At 35.7% G+C, this 16,177-nt stretch overlaps 2 protein-coding genes and 1 long non-coding RNA gene across 4 annotated transcripts; 1 reads left to right on the top strand and 2 right to left on the bottom strand.

The window, feature by feature from the left end:
- Positions 1–366: 366 nt before the first annotated feature.
- plin6 (perilipin 6) lies at positions 367–12,396 on the top strand. Of its 2 annotated transcripts, XM_077215028.1 has the most exons (9): positions 367–589; positions 1,247–1,297; positions 1,998–2,033; positions 2,641–2,839; positions 3,035–3,117; positions 4,058–4,295; positions 5,005–5,195; positions 8,870–9,136; positions 11,073–12,396. In XM_077215028.1, exons 3-9 carry the CDS (start codon positions 2,010–2,012, stop codon positions 11,523–11,525), a joined length of 1,455 nt encoding a protein of 484 aa, XP_077071143.1. In that variant the 5' UTR covers positions 367–589; positions 1,247–1,297; positions 1,998–2,009; the 3' UTR covers positions 11,526–12,396. The 2 variants fall into 2 exon arrangements, with proteins under 2 accessions (XP_077071143.1, XP_077071152.1); XM_077215037.1 differs by lacking the exon at positions 367–589 and having other exon boundaries at positions 1,238–1,297.
- LOC143723139 (uncharacterized) lies at positions 6,862–11,189 on the bottom strand. The gene is made up of 2 exons (XR_013197050.1): positions 11,048–11,189; positions 6,862–9,133 (listed from the first exon to the last, which is right to left on the bottom strand). It is a non-coding gene; the product is annotated as an uncharacterized LOC143723139 (long non-coding RNA).
- Positions 12,397–12,438: 42 nt separating the features above from the next.
- LOC143723125 (ras-related and estrogen-regulated growth inhibitor-like protein) lies at positions 12,439–15,454 on the bottom strand. The gene is made up of 4 exons (XM_077215112.1): positions 15,259–15,454; positions 15,089–15,142; positions 14,912–14,988; positions 12,439–14,115 (listed from the first exon to the last, which is right to left on the bottom strand). Exons 1-4 carry the CDS (start codon positions 15,371–15,373, stop codon positions 13,705–13,707), a joined length of 657 nt encoding a protein of 218 aa, XP_077071227.1. The 5' UTR covers positions 15,374–15,454; the 3' UTR covers positions 12,439–13,704.
- Positions 15,455–16,177: the final 723 nt, after the last annotated feature.

Below are 16,177 nucleotides of genomic sequence, written 5' to 3'. Positions count from 1 at the left end.
TCTGTACACAGCAGACATATTCATACCTCACAACCTAGTTTAGGTAACCTAATTTAATACATTTATACAACTCTACTTGTCTGTTGATTACAATAATGATTTGCACTGATATACGTTGTCCTTCCTCATGTTTTAGGGAACAAAGTTAATTATGCTATAAACGTGATACCCCACACAAGTCCTAGACTATTTTTCATCTGCATTAATGTAAGTAAATCAAAGAGCTGATGCGAGGAATTTCAGAGAAACATACTCTGTGTGTAAAATCACACACTCTGTGACACAAGGCTGACTTTGTCACTGTTAGGTAAACCAATAAACTGGCAAACAACACCATAGAAACATCTCGACATGCGTGGACTGGCCGCACCCTAAATGAGGGGCATCACATGCACCAACCATGAAAAATGACAAAACCAACCAACAAAACCCTGATTTCAGACACTGCAGACAAGGACTGAAACCTATATAGAAAGGGCAATTGTAGTCGGTTTATGACAAATATCTATAAAAGGTATTTTTTATTTCTACATTTGATCATTTCTACATTTTACCTTCTCAAAGGACTCAACACTCAATCATCTTAAAGGTAAGAACTGTTTCTGATTTTTTTTTTGCTGTCTGCTTGAAAATAAACTAAAAGCATGAGAAACGCACAATTTCTAGTCACACAACTCCCAGAAATGGGTTCATTTGTTTAAATATAACAGTTTAAATATAGCAGATGGTACTGTGTATTTTAAAATGTAATCTTAATAAACGTTTAATAAACGTAAATGTGTCTATTGTATATCATCTATTCATAATGGCCCAAAATAATATATTTATTATTTTTATAACATAATTTATGGAACATTTTAAATGTATTGTGTTATAACTATTGCTGATGTCCAAAAAGTATCTGAGAGAAGTTGATTATTTTGGTTTACTTAAATTGTCAGCAAAGACAGGTGTCTAACCAGGGATCAGCTACCCATGCATCATATTTATTAGATAATGAAAGGCAAACATGACCTGGAGCACAGGAGACTTTACCAGAATTATCACTGGTCTGTTTCAAATTCACACAAGCTTTACAAGTCTGGATTTGATCTTAAAATTATTTTTCTACCTATTTCACTCACTAAACAATTTAATCCAGCACAAAAGACCCATTTTATTAAGGCAGATTATAAACATGTTCTTTGTTGTGATTATTGTCATTAATGTAATTTTTAATTCAGATTATTTTCTGGGTTTTTTGCAGCAGGAGCAGTGCTGACTCCACTGGAATCTTTAAGAGTGGTCCCTCTGTGCAGTAAGTGAATCTGATTATAAACAGGCCTGTGAGAATGCTTTGATCAGATTTGACACAGTTGGATTTTATTCCATGATAACATTCTGAAAAACCCTTTGATCTGTAGATTTCATTTGATCTAAAGATATGTTCGAGAGACTTCAAAAACATTTTTATAAAGCCAATTTTTGGATGATTCCATTGGTTTTGGTCCTGGAATGACATTTCAGGGGCACCGGTGATCAAATGACAGCTTCTAAACCACTAAAACTGTTTCATCTCACAACATTATTCACTACAGGAATGTTTCTCAAATATACATCTAAATATAATAGTCTTTTGGACATTATTTAACAGTATTTTACCACAATAATTACTGATGTTGCATGACATTGTTTCACTGTTTGAATGCTAGGTAATTTTTGGCCTGTGGTTAGAACGCTTAAAATATCCACAGCGAGGTTGTGTCAAACATAGGCTAGTATTGTCATGATGAACAGGTCAAATGAATAAATACAGATCAGTATTGACGAAGTTGAAATTGAATGATGTTGTCAGATGTCAGAAGAATGTGCCTATTGTTTGGTATAAATACGCTGATATTTGAATCTATATTCACCCATCTACTCTACTCTTCCACAAGTAAAAATGAAGAAATAAAAATAATAGAAATTCTAATAAGACAATTGAATGTTTTATGTTCTCTGATCTGCCTCAACAGTGCAAAGCTGACATGTCCAGAACAAGAAACAGTGAGGTGAGCTTTCTTGCATTGTCACTCTACACTAGTGATGCATTAAATAGCGTTTTACTTAAATAGTTAAACAGGACGACTCAAGTGTTAAGTATGTTATATGTAACGGGCTGTGAAGCGGTGTATATGACAAACTAATACAGCCTATATCCAGCCTTTATTTGGGCTGAATGTTTTTAATTTGTGCGATCGGGAAGTTGCAGTGACGGAAACAGTGACATTAAATAAATGTAAGTTTGAAGAGAGTAAAGTCTGTGTTTAGGACAGCTATTAAGGAAATGCAATTTTGCAAAAGGAAAACTTTTACTTTAAATAAATATTAATTTAAAAGCAGCCTACTTCAGTATAATATGATGCTAATATGATATGATGACATTACCATAATATGATAATATCTATTATTATCAAGATATTACCATATCATCACTCTTAACACTGAGTATTTGAATAAATGTGTCGATTGGGTGCAGGTCGGGTGTGGATATCTAAATCAGAGAAAATCATAGGTGCGGGTGGTGGATGATTTATTTTTAGCAGCAGATTCGGGTGACGTTAGTAATTAGTAATTCATCACTACCATGTTCAATTAAACACTGACTTGCCTCTGCAGGGGAATGTGCTGAAGCGTGTGGCAAAACTGCCTCTCATCAGCTCAGCGCTGCAGCAGGCCTCTTCCGTCTACATGGGCGTGAAAGGTCGTTATCCGCTGCTCGGGTTTGTGGGAGGAGTAGCAGAGCTGGGTGTCCGCAGTGCATCCACAGCAGCCCTGCAACAAGCAGCACCTCTGCTACAGAACCTAGGACCAGAAAGTGAGTCCCACATGTTTAGATTTGGTATCTCTAACACTGAAATGGCATAAATACTTCTTTTTTTTTTTTTGGAAATCAAATGCTCATAGTAAAGACATAATTGGAAAAAAGAAACAGATATACTGCTAAAACATAATTTAACATGCAAGTCTTTAAGAATAATAAAGTGAATTCATTGTATGTGGGCCTTTGCAGTTGAGGCGGTGAACAGTTTTGCACTGGTGGGTTTGGAGCAACTTGAGAAGTATCTCCCTATCCTCCAACAGCCCACCGATGAGGTGAGTGCATGAGAGTGCAAGAAAGAAGAGTGAACACATTTCCGTGTGGCAGTTATCATATCTTGACCGTCTGGTAAAAGCCAACTAATTTATTTTAAATAACAAAATGAACTGAGTTTTAAATTATTTAAATTATAATTATTATAATTATTCCATTATTGTAATAATTTGTAGTTTTTTTAACTTAATTATAATAATAAATTATTATTAAATTTTTAGTAGTTTTTAAGGGCTGATGCTGATGGTTTATGTTTTACTGCAGATTTGTGCTTTTTTTCTACAAAACATCTGGGCTTGCTGATACTGAATTAGACAAATCGAGTACACCTTCAAATAAAGTGATTAAAGGTCTTGAACAGAAGGTTATAATCGATTAGGAGCTGTCAGAATATGTCTACTGATATTGAAAGAAAGGGTTACATTATGCAGAACTTGATTTGATAACGTCACGTGGTATTATGACACATCACATGACAGCAGCTTTGGGTCAAAAGTCATAAGATTTTTTTAAACAAAATACTTTTTTAATAAATTTGACATGTAAAACAATATGGATAAATAATGACAGTATGCCTACTTGTTTCGTCAATGTTCTGCTGTTCTGCTGTCACGAGTTAAGATGACTTTTCGCGCACTTTTTTTAGGTTAAAGTTACTGAGACCATTTGAAACGGCATAATATGTAAAAAGAAAACGGTTTAAATATATATATATATATATATATATATATATATATATATATATATATATATATATAAACTTTTGAACTAACTTAAAGTAGGAACAAAGTAACTTTAAGTATGTATTTGTGGGTATTTCTGTTTAATACGTTTTTGTTTGACTTCTGTGTTGTCACTTATCTAACCGAACCTGTTATCTCGATGTTTTTTTCTACCCCATTCCTCTCTTGGTGCTCTCCTGCCTGTCTTCTCTCCTCTCAGGTGGTTGCTAATCTAAAGGACGCTTTCTTCTCGAGGCTGGATGGTGCACAGTCTCGAGTAAACGATGAGCTGGACAGGGCCGTGAACAGGTGGGATGAAGTGATGGAGCTCAGCTGGCGCCTCCTGGCGGAAGCTCAGGATTCAGCACCAGGGCGCGTGATCACCGCTGGGCTGGATGAGCTCATCACTCAGTCAGAGGCGGCAGTGGCGTACTATCTACCTCTGCCACCCACGCTGCGTAAGAAAGTGTGACACGGAGTCATCTGAATTGAGACAACGAGACACATTTTTATCTGAAATAACCATGAAATAACACTTTAGAGAAGGTTTACCATTTATTTCATGCGTACACAAAACGTAACCACAAGGGGGCGCAACTGGTCTTCTGTTTTGCAAGTACTTTAGCACAACTAAAACGTATTGACCTCATCATTAAAGACCAGTCGTAAGAAATCAGAATAAAACTGCAAAAATGTCAAATTTTTTAACTTCTTTATATTGTTTATGTATATATGTGTTTATATATATATATATATATATATATATATATATATATATATATATATATATATATATATATATATACACACACAAATATACATACACAAATATATATATATATATATATATATATATATATATATATATATATATATATTTTTTTTTTTTTTTTTTTTTTTTTTTAAATTACAACATTTTTCCCTGAACTTTTTAATAGACCCCCTTTAGGCACCCTGGCGGTCCCTGGACCACAATTTTGAAACCCCTGCTTTAGCACCATCTCACTTTCAGAGGGATACAGATAAATGTATTGCATAATATTTCATCAAATCAGCTTTTTTTATTAAGCTCAAAGTTCAGTTTTAGATTAAGCAGAGCCTCTTTCAGTTGAAATCTGAATATTGGTGGTTATATTGAAATCACAAGCACTTTGTCTCATCTTGCAGGTCATGAGTGGGAGAGAAGAGTGCAAAGCTATGAAGATGAGGATGAGGATGATGAAGAAGAAGAGCCTCGGATGTGGACGCGGATCCGTAGCCTGTTGTTGTGCCTGTACCTTCAGCTGTACCACAGACTGATGAAGCTGAGAGAAAGAGTGGACAGGGTTTTGCAGATGCTGGGGGCAGCTGCTGAAACGGTAGGCCCATGTACAGAAATAATTAATCACTTAATCTTTGACCTTATCTTAACTAAAAGTTCTGTTCAGTGACTCTTGAGAATGGGACAAATACTCTCTCGCCAAACTAACTGCTTCTCAGTGGCTCCGTCAGCATTCATATCAGTTTCTCAAATATGTCACACTGATAATGGGGAACCAAGCTCGTTAAATTCATATTCCAATTTAACAATTTTTGTACTTTAATCTAAATGTTTTCAGTTGGCTATCCAACACAGAAGAATACAAAAGACTTTGGCCCTTCAAAAGAGACCAGGTTTATTATAGTTAACTAAAACTAAAACCATAAAACCATGTTCGTTTCTTGAAATAAAATAAACATTTACTGAAATAAAATAAAATGTACAGACATGTATTTTATTTCAGCCAGTTGCCAAGAAAACATTTAATTTAACAAGACGTACTGAAATAACTAAAACTAAACTGAAATAAAAATTAATAAATAGATTTATAAAAAATAGAAATTTAGACTTTTTTTAAATGCTAAAACTTTTAACTAAAATTAAAATGAAAACAGAAAAGAAAAACTAATTTAAATCATTAATAAAAAAAACTATAATAACTCCTCAATGATACTAAAATAAGACCCAAGATGTGAGTCACGACTAAGATTAAATCACAAAATAAGTATAGATGCAGACATGTCTTGGTGGGAGACTCAACAATATACACTGACAGGATGATATCGACAGGGAGTGCCTCATCAAAATGTCCTCAAACTATAGCCTATCCCCTCTTTTTTGAGTATGAAGTTAAAATAGACACTCTACGTGCCGCTTCACCATGCTGCAGTCATTCACGCTGCCCTGCCACCCTCAGGGCTTCCTGTCTAGTCTGCAGACTCACCCTCACTCGCATAGAATAAAATCACTGCAATTACTTGTTCTAAATTATGACCCCTGAGACACACTCAAGCAGGAAAGGACATGGGGAAGGCGAGAGAAGCTGCATTACAACATGAGCTGAAAACATTATATGTGAGCTTTTTCACACTGTACAACACTGTACCAAATTTATTTACAATGTATTATTTTATTTTTATGCTTCTAGTCACTTAGTAGTGGAGTAGATTCATTACCTCAGATTTTGTCATAGTCACTCATTTGTACACTTCTTCATAATAAAGTTATTGTTTATTGTTTAGGCTAGATAGAGACTTTATCGTCAGACTTCTTCATTTTAGTCCAGCATATTAGTGAGTCTTTTAGTCAGTCGTAATGGCTATAAAAATAAATTATTGAACATTTCTGTTTGCGTAAAAGGAAGGCAGTTTTTTTGTTCCATAGAAATCAAGGCTGAAATCAAGAAGTCAAGCAGCAGTGCTTTTGATGGGAGTGCTTGTTTAGAAAGAGGAGGGTTATGATTGAGCTGAAAACCCAGTGGGATCTAATGCTACGTGCCGTCTGGCGGTCACTGCATGTGATGTGAACCCACTGGAGATTTGGAGATTGCATTAGAGAACAAATATGCTTCTAGTTTATATATGCATTAAATTGGTCAAAAGAATTTTACATTGTTACAAAATTTTAATTTAAAATAAATGCTATATTTTTAAACTTTCTATTCATCAAAGAATTCTGAAATAAATTGATCACAGTTGCACAAAAAATATTAAGCAGCACCGCTGTTTTCAACATTAATAAGAATAAGAAGTATTTATTAAGCAGAAAACCAGCATATTAGAATAATTTCTGAAGGATCACGTGACACTGGATTACAATTATGGCTGCTGAAAATTCAGCTTTGCCATCACAGGATTAAATTACATTTTTGTTTACATTACATTACTGTTTCTTCCTGTATCTAAACATTGCCATTTCTGAAGCATAGAGTGCACCACAGTTCTGCAAAATTGTATTTGTTCTCAGGTCGATAGAGACACAAGATACACCCTACCTCGACTAACCTGTTAGAGACACATGGCCTATCTCAGATATGTTTTGTATGAGTTGACAAGTTTGTGTGCTGAGTATCAAAGGGCCAAGATGGAGTATTGTCTGTACAGGGTCTTCCTGTGCTTCTCCAGCAGTAGGGTGGGGGGTAATTGGACCTGAGAGCACGAAAGCTCTCAAAAGAGTCTTCATTAACTAAGTTTAAAAGATCCCCCAGAGAGCCTGGGCTGCAGAAATGTGAGTGACAGACTGTGTTCTACCGGTAGTGATGCTGAGCTGTCAGAGACACATACAACAGTGAGACTTGGCAGCATAATCTCCTACAGTAATTCATGTGTTGGTCACGGGCTGTGCAGTGGACCGGCGGTGAGGTGGTGGCACGAAGACAATGGGAATTGAGAACACAGAGAGGACTTTTAAATTTGGCTGACCCACTTTATCCTTCACCTAAATTAACCACCAATAGTTGGAGGGTCCCGCTGCCAAATCAGTACTGTTTGTGACTGTGTCTGCTAGTATGGGCCTGTTCTTTTGCACTGTGTACTCACGCTCACGTTGGCTGGCGTCAGATGAAGCTCCACGTGAGAGTTTGGCTGCTTGTGACATGGTGGTCTGTGTTAATAAACCAGAGTTTATGTTGAGTTTATTTGTCACAACTGGTTCAAATGCATTTAGTTTTTACCAAGTTTTAAATGCGTTTAGCAGCACAAAGGCTGCCAGACAAACTAAAATATACTCTAGTGGTTTTAATATTAGTGATTCAAATCCTTTGAATCCTTTCGCCAAAAGATTTGTTCACTGGTTCATTCAGTGACCCTTTCTGTAAGTTACTGTGTTACACCAGTAGGTAGCAACAAGTGAGCCACTGAATCATTTACTTAACTGAGTCATTCATGACAAGTGGTATCATCCTTATTAAGATTGGCATATCTACAATTCTACTAGATTACAGAAATTGTTTATTTTTAATCCATGATGCCAACTGTTGGTCATGATTTATTTTCAAACTATAGAAGAAAAAAACAAGGGAAACTTGTTTCAAAAACATCCTTACATCAATTTCAGTATATATTCATCAATTATTTTTACATATTCATAATTCTTTCTGCACAACAAATATGATTTGTTCCCTTAAAAGATGAATTCACTTAAAAGATTCGTTCACAAACTAAATTGCAATTCTATACTAAAGCACTAAACTGTAGTGGATATAGGATTGATTGGCCATGGGAACAGTTAAACAATGTCAAATGAAATGAGACAAGAAGAATAAAAGCAAAAAAATGGACATTTAGAAATAGGACATGATGAAATGAAATTATTTAGGATAACAGGTCTAAAAGAATGTTGGACTGTTTCTTTTGTTAGTCTGATAAAGTTTAATTAACCCCAACTGTGACTGACAATACCAGTTTTCACAGCAATTGCAGTTTCTGTTGTTTGTTCATTTATTTGCACAGAGCAGGGAGTGTATCCCGCAAAAGCCCATTCACGTTCCTGCAGGCATTATTTTGGTATGTGAATAGAGTCATTACTGCCACTTGATCAAACTGTTAGGCCCCGTTTCCAGGCCACTAGGTTCAGCAATAAAAACGTGACTGAATTAAAGTTCTGCGTATTCCTCAGTCCATGTGGCCAGTTGTTCTGCCACATTCACTTTTTAATGCTTAATGGTGTCAGTTTCAGGTCTATCATTGTCACTGGTTTCTTAATTAGGTATTGTCTGTAATTTGTCACGCTTAGGTGGGTCTAACGCAGTTGATGCAGATGGTGGAGTCCCTGCTGCAGCTGCTTCTGTCTTTTTACACGTCTCAGGTGCATCGTGGGGAGGAGCTGCGTTTTCTGCTTGTAGCTCAGCTCACATCAGGTATACAGGCACTGAAGGTTTTGCCCCCTGTACAACAGATACTGGCTTTACCTACTCAGGTACGCACTATCATGAACGACCTACTGGAACTGGGACAGATTCTCATACAGCTGCTCATCAACACCACCCCGCTCTATGACCTGGTGAGAACACACACACACACACACACACACACACACACACACACACACACACACACACACACACACACACACGCACGCACGCACGCACGCACGCACGCACGCACGCACACACACACACACACACAAACAAACAAACAAGTGCAACATTCTGGAACCAGTTCTAATGGACAAATTCTGTTAATAAAACATACAAGTAGATGTTTTAGTGATAAAGAACACTATAATCAAGTTATGAAGCTAATTCGAAGGCAGAATAATCAGTCTGAACATCAAATTCTTATTATTTTTCTTGCCCAAACACATCTGTTTACCCTAGTGAAAAATAAATATACCAAAATGTATCTGAAATACATTTATTTTGTTAAGTATACTACAAATACATTTACCTATTTATGCACTGATAAATACCCTACAATTTCAGTTTTAGTATACTAAACTGATATACTTAAAGTCTGCTAAATTGGAAGAACTGATTTTGTACTAAATGCACTTTAGTTCTCTGGAAATAGTGCTAGGAAATAGGTCAACTAAAGATGTACTTAAGTATATTTGATTGTGCTAAAGTGGAACTATTGCAAGTGTACTTTAAATATCTTACATTTAAAGGCTGATCTTATACAGTGATAATATTATCCTTACTAATTGTGATATTAAACACATTTTAAGCTTAATATTAAGAAATGTGCATTGTGCAATAAAGAAGTACTCCAAATAAATTTTTATTATATATTTATACAGTAAGTCTCAAGGGATATGTCAGTAAACATATTAATGGATTTGTAGCATAGTATGAAATAAAGGTAGGCCTATTTTAAATACATTTTGGTATAGGTTTTTTTCACGAGGGTATTGATAGGATGAACAATGCTAAATATGTCACTCTATGTTCCCATAAAAACTAAATGAGTAAATCTGTGTTCAATTCTTAATGCGCATGTGAACGCGATCAGCGTCTATCACAGGTTCACGTTTAAAGTCTGTTTAGAGAGAGTGGTGTCGTCTTAGCGGCCCCTAATTTAATAACAAATGATCATTTAGACGGAAGTGAATCAATCAAAACTAACTTTATCTGGAAAAAACATTTTTCAAGAACCACTATAAAACTAAACCAATCTCTGTTACCTTAAATTATATGTTTATCTCTGTAAAGCTGCTTTGAAACAATCTACATTGTTAAAAGCGCTATATAAATGAGGATGACTTGACTTTTATAGTCCGTGCTGGCCCATGAAACAGTCCGTGGCCTGGTTTATTTTCTCTCTTTTCTGTGCTTCTTTTCATTTGTTTTTGTTTTTTAGCACAGTATCCAATTGAAGATCAGGTACATAATGTTTTCAGGCCATTATACAGCCTACTTCAATCACAAATAAGAACTGTTATGGTCTAAAATCACTTCTATTCAGTTGCAGAGTTAATTTAAATGGTCATACCAAATTGGCATTATCTGGATTTTTTGGTCTATAAACCCTTGAATCTTCTAAGGCAAGCAAAATGGCATGTTAATCTTAAACAAAAACAGCATAAACATTTTGTTTAAAACAAGAATTTCACAAAAATATTTTTGGGGCTATGTTGGCATCAGAATAATCTCTTATTATTCCTTTTTACACAGATTATGATTTCAGGGGCAGATTATTGAATAACAAAGACTTATTTTTGAGCAGTTCCTATGTCAAAACATTTGGTCTGTGAAACAAGTCACGATAATGCAACTCAAAAGGTTAAACGGCATGGTTCTTCAGCAAATGCACTTTTGTTAACACTATCGGTCAGGTTTAAGTAAGGGTTTAGAGGTGGGATGTTATTTTCAGTGAGAGGCGCTAAAAGTGTCTTTTTCCAATAAGCCTTGGCTGAATTAAATTGTTGAATAAAGATTTCAAAAGAATCAAAAGTATCATAGTCTTAGCTTACGACTCTGCCCTGTCTTTTCTCTGAGATGAAACAAGTTTCTGATCTCGACGCAGCAAACAACCCAACTCTAGATGAACTTCCTGAGAGTTCCTCCAGCCGTGCCTTTGCAAACAGCCTCTTCCTCAAGGCCATGGACGGTCGTCCACGTCGCCGCAGAAGCCTTTATGCCCGTTCCCGTCGTGGGTCCAACAGCGGGCTTCCAACAAGCCCAGCTCCCTCTCCGACTCCTACCCCAATCCCAGCAAATGGCAGAAAAGGCAGTTTAAAGCTAGATTCCCAGCACTCGGGCCCTCCAGAACTTGACACACTGGCTGTGCCCACTACAGATATGATCCGCCGCCGTTCCTCGGTCACCGAGGTCCTGCTGGCTCCCATTATTCAGATAGTATCACAGAGCCAACGAGCGTTTGAGTTTCTGAGCTCTGCCCCTTCATCTGAAGATCAGGTCATACCTGTGGTGGAAACCACAGAATATTAGGCTCCACTTTTCTCATACATTAAACCAAAATGCAAACACAGATCATTCGAACAGAGATTGCTGCAGCTAACAGGCTGTTATGGATAGTACAGCAAACATACCTTCAAACAACAATCTATACATTGACCTCTCTAGTATGCCTACAAAAACAAATCTTGTTGGTGGAGACTGTGCAGTTAAAAACTAACTTTTAAATAAAATAATTAGTCCAGCATTCAGTATGTGTAGAGGGTTTAAAAGCTAAATAAAGCATTGTTTTAGCTATGCGTATTACTTAGAATGTAATCAAAACCATATGGATTTGCTCTATGCTGTGCCGTTTGGCTACGTGGTGCTTAGCTTTGAATGCCTGGTAGTAGTTAAGACAAAGAAACAACTCAAAAGAACAGTTGAAATGATCATTTTTCTATATATTACAATTGTTAGCATATAACACATTTTGTTTAGACTAAATAAATGTACTTTTATTCCTTAGCTTTTTTAGTTCTTATACACTATAAGCAATGTTTAATGTATAGACTGTCTTATTGAAATGACTGAGACGACGGCACAAGGATTCTAGTCTAGTTGGAAATGAACCGTTTGAAAATGTATTTGACTCAAAAGCCCAAGGTCATGCGTGTTCAATGGAGAGGAGAGGATAAAATGACATGGTTAATGTTACTTTGATTCTTCATGGGTTGTTTTAACATTAAGGATGTGTTGTTACAAAGGTAGAATAAAGTGAACTGTGTTATACAGACAGGCATGGAATGGTGTTAAATGACTAAGTGGACGTTTATTGCTAAAATCCTAACAGCCTTTAATGCTTTTTTCCTGTAACAATAATAATATTGACTCTGAATGTAATAAAACATTTTATAAAATGTTATTGATGTTTTAAGTACTATTTGAGCAGAGAATGAAAGGCTTATTGTGCAACAAAGGTAAATGTTTTTATTTTATTGAAATCAAACATTGAAATACAAGCAATGTCTTTAACTAAAAACAGCATATACTTTTTATACAAAAATGAAAGATTCAAGTAAATACAGGGCAATAAGACACTGTAAAAATTATTGCTGCGATTATTTATCACAACTTAACATTCAACATCAAAATAAGAAATAGTGTCGTTTCAACTTAAATGATGTGTTCGTGTTACTAAAGTTTAGTTAACTTTAGTTGAATATTTAAGTTCTCAACAAATTTTAAGTTGCTATAACTAATTACAGCAACATTGTTTACAGTGCATGTATAGACACTCTTCATATCTTCAGTTCTTAGATCGTTAACAACATGAAATATAATTATAACTATATCGGCGTACACACCAAGGCATGGTAAAGTTCTGCCATTTTAAATGCTCAAGCTCTACGGATGGATTTTGATAGGCTGTCCATTTTTTTAGCGTTTATCAGCAAGAAAAAAGAAAAAGACTATATCGTTCATGTGGTTATATTTGCGTTTTAGTCTTTGCTATTTTCATGGAATTATAATGATTATTAAAACTGTATAGTTGATGTGAACATGCCTTAAAATCGAGTAACATTTATAGTACCACCAACCAACCAACCTCAAAGAAACTACACAGTGACAGAAAACAATGTTCTGAAATGTACAATATATACATAAATTGTCTATATATATACACACACATTTTACTATATATAGTCTCCTCCCAGTTACCACATTTAATCATTCATATCTAAATGTCAGTGGAGATTCTGAAGAGGAAAAAACAGAGAAGACGAAGTCCAACTCTATATTTCAGGCATATGAGATCCAGAGCAGAAGCTCACTTGAATTCATCTACATCATCTTTTCAGAGCTGAAGGATCATTCTTTGAAAATGACAAGGACTACAATCGATCCGGACGGTCTCACGGTTCATTTTAATACCCTGCTGTGATCAAAACTTAAATCAAAGCCCAGGATCACTTATCTTCACAACTTCTTTTATCACCTTGCTGTAACAAACTTAATCTACCTTTCTTCACCATAAAGCTGGGCTCTAAACTTTTAACATGCTATCATCTCATTCTTTATCTTTCCACCGTCCATGTAGGTTAATAAGGTGAAAGTGGCCCCCCTCGGTTCCAAAAACCCATTGGCCGAGGGGTCTTCTTAGCCGTTTAGACGCTAGGTTGCCAGGGGCTCCTCATATCTTCATCATCTTTCACATCCCCAACTCAGTTCTTTACTCCCATTTCTTTCCAAACACTGCAGACACACTTCTGACTATGCCCTTGATTCCGGCCATCCCCTTTTTCAGTGCTCTGGACTCCTTGATGAGATCCAGTATTTCATGAAAGACCAGAAGCACGCCGTGGTAGGTTTCAGCTGCCGAGATCTCGAAGAAGCCACAGTCTGCAGAGAGGGCAAACAGTCTGCCCTCCTCGCTCGACACGGCTCTCTGGTGCAGCAGGTCTCGCTTGTTCCCTACAATGATGATCGGTGCAGATGCGGACAGCTTCCTAGTCTGGCGGATGAGCTGCACCTGTTGCCGGACCACCTCAAAGCTGGAGCGGTCACAGATGCTGTAGACCAGGATCATGCCGTCTGCCCACTGAAGCTGCTTGTCACTGATGGATTCAGTTGTTTCGCAGCTCTGGAGGAGACAGAATTCAAAAATGAAATCACTTAACCTCACCTAGAAAACATGAACCTAAAAACCATGAATCCATGAATGCACAAAAGTTGTCAATATGCCCCAGATTGGATTCAAGGTCTTTCATCATGGATTTTTTTTATTGTATTTACAGCACAATTAAATATGATAAAAATGTATAATCATGTCTACTTCCCACATACATATACAGTAAAAAATAAAATTCCATATGATTATTATACTTTTCCAACATTCTCCAATTCACAGGTACAATTTTAAAAGTTGATCAAATGAATTTCAAGCATTTGAGCTCCTTAAGCACCAGTATTTTGGAAAAATATTAATTTAGTCAGGTATTTTTAAACTTTACATTTGTACAGAATGCATCATTTCATATTTTCATTTTTATGATATTAATATATTATATTTTGAATATGATAATTATGATAATAAAAGGGCCCACCACACAAGTAAACTAAGTAGATAAACATACTTAGAAACTATAGAAACAAGATATAGAAACTAAAGACCTATTATTCTTAAATTCTAAAATTAAATTTGGGCTAACTTCTTAAATTTGAACTTTTTAAAAAATCTTTTAAAATCTTGAATAAAAGGTTTTGCCATATTTTTGACAAACCTAGAGTGAGATAAGGATTTAAATATCATTATTGACTTATCCTTTGATAATATATTAAAAACACAATATTTGACCCCTTGATGTATTCCCAACACTGCATTTTTTATGCATTCAAACGCAAAAATCTACATATAAAAAACAAAATATACATCATACCTGTGGATACAAAGAGTCCCAAATATTTAAGGATATCTCTCGCCCATCTGTTTTGTCAATATGACTGTATATTGATTCTGAAAGAGAGCATAGTGAAATTAAAGACTGCTATTTTATAAACAGCATAGTTTATTTGTTCATTGGCAATGGTTTTATAATGAATCTTATTTGACGTACCAATATCCCCATATTCTCCGATGAATCTTCTGGTGAGAAATCGCACGGTGAGGGCTGCAAACGAGTAGTTGTAATAAATGATTATTCGAAGGATTAACAACACAAAACAGACCATATAAACATGACAGAAATTTCTGTATGCAAACAGCCAAATTCAGTTTTGTGCTCACCTGACTTCCCAACATTTTCTGCTCCAAGTAGCAGAACATTCGCCTCTACTTTGTGGTGATTTCCATCCGTCGCTTTACTGCCCAACTGAGGACTCGGTTTGACCAGAACAACCATTTCACCTATGAACGTCTTCAGTGTTGAGCTTTGAGTGTTATCGTCTTGAGTGTTGAGCTCTGTAGTCTGTATGCCACTTCAACTATATATATAGCAGTGGGTGGGGCTTATGGAAGTTGAGTCGATTTTAAACCAATCCGAGAACAGTGCATCTGTTCGCATTAGCAAACCACCAAAATTTGTCTTAAGTAGCGCCAGGATCCGATATTTTACACCAAGGGTTTTCTTTCACCCAACTCAAATACTACCCTCGAAAATTTCACTAAAGAGAGCCATCTGCTTTTTTTGTTCGCATTCGCACAGAACAAAACACGAGATTTTTAAATCATTTTATGACAAACCCTTTAGCCTAGGATAAAATTGTGTTTACTATCCCAGAGACTTTTTATTATTATTAAAACTAACAGTTTTAGACTTTTGTTATACCTACAGAAGGTAAAAATATATTTTATTTATTTTGAACAAAATTAAAAACCTTTGCTTACTCATGTCCCATATCTACACTTTCAATCTTAAAATATGAAATTGCATTATACAAATATTGCATATTAAAATATAATTTGAACAGAATTAAACATCAACAACCTCAATGTAATAACTCAATATGTTCTCTGATATTTCACATTATTGCAGCTGTTGAAGTGTTCTGCGGTGTTTAATAGAGGGTTGTTTTGAGTGTCTATCAATGATAATGGCATGCTTCCTAATTATACCTGTGTTTTATTTCTGATTTTCAAAAATCCCAGTAATGTCTTCCCTCTGCCAGTTTTACGAACAGACTGATCATTAATGTCCGTAGCAAAA

This window comes from Siphateles boraxobius, unplaced genomic scaffold (genome assembly GCF_051911475.1).
Source record: "Siphateles boraxobius isolate OS27281-9 unplaced genomic scaffold, OSU_SipBor_1 12, whole genome shotgun sequence".
In the NCBI taxonomy this organism is placed as follows: domain Eukaryota; kingdom Metazoa; phylum Chordata; class Actinopteri; order Cypriniformes; family Leuciscidae; genus Siphateles; species Siphateles boraxobius.
This window is presented reverse-complemented; position numbering and strand designations above follow the sequence as displayed.

Bases quoted from the DNA above. Each gene is read 5' to 3' on its own strand.
- plin6 (XM_077215028.1), top strand. From the start codon at position 2,010: ATGTCCAGAACAAGAAACAGTGAG. The intron at 3,118-4,057 runs GTGAGTGCATGA...CTCTCCTCTCAG, and splicing joins TCCAACAGCCCACCGATGAG to GTGGTTGCTAATCTAAAGGA. The intron at 5,196-8,869 runs GTAGGCCCATGT...TGTCACGCTTAG, and splicing joins TGGGGGCAGCTGCTGAAACG to GTGGGTCTAACGCAGTTGAT.
- LOC143723125 (XM_077215112.1), bottom strand. From the start codon at position 15,373: ATGGTTGTTCTGGTCAAACCGAGTCCTCAGTTGGGCAGTAAAGCGACG. The intron at 14,989-15,088 runs GTACGTCAAATA...GCTCTCTTTCAG, and splicing joins CGGAGAATATGGGGATATTG to AATCAATATACAGTCATATT. The intron at 14,116-14,911 runs GTATGATGTATA...TGTCTCCTCCAG, and splicing joins GGGACTCTTTGTATCCACAG to AGCTGCGAAACAACTGAATC.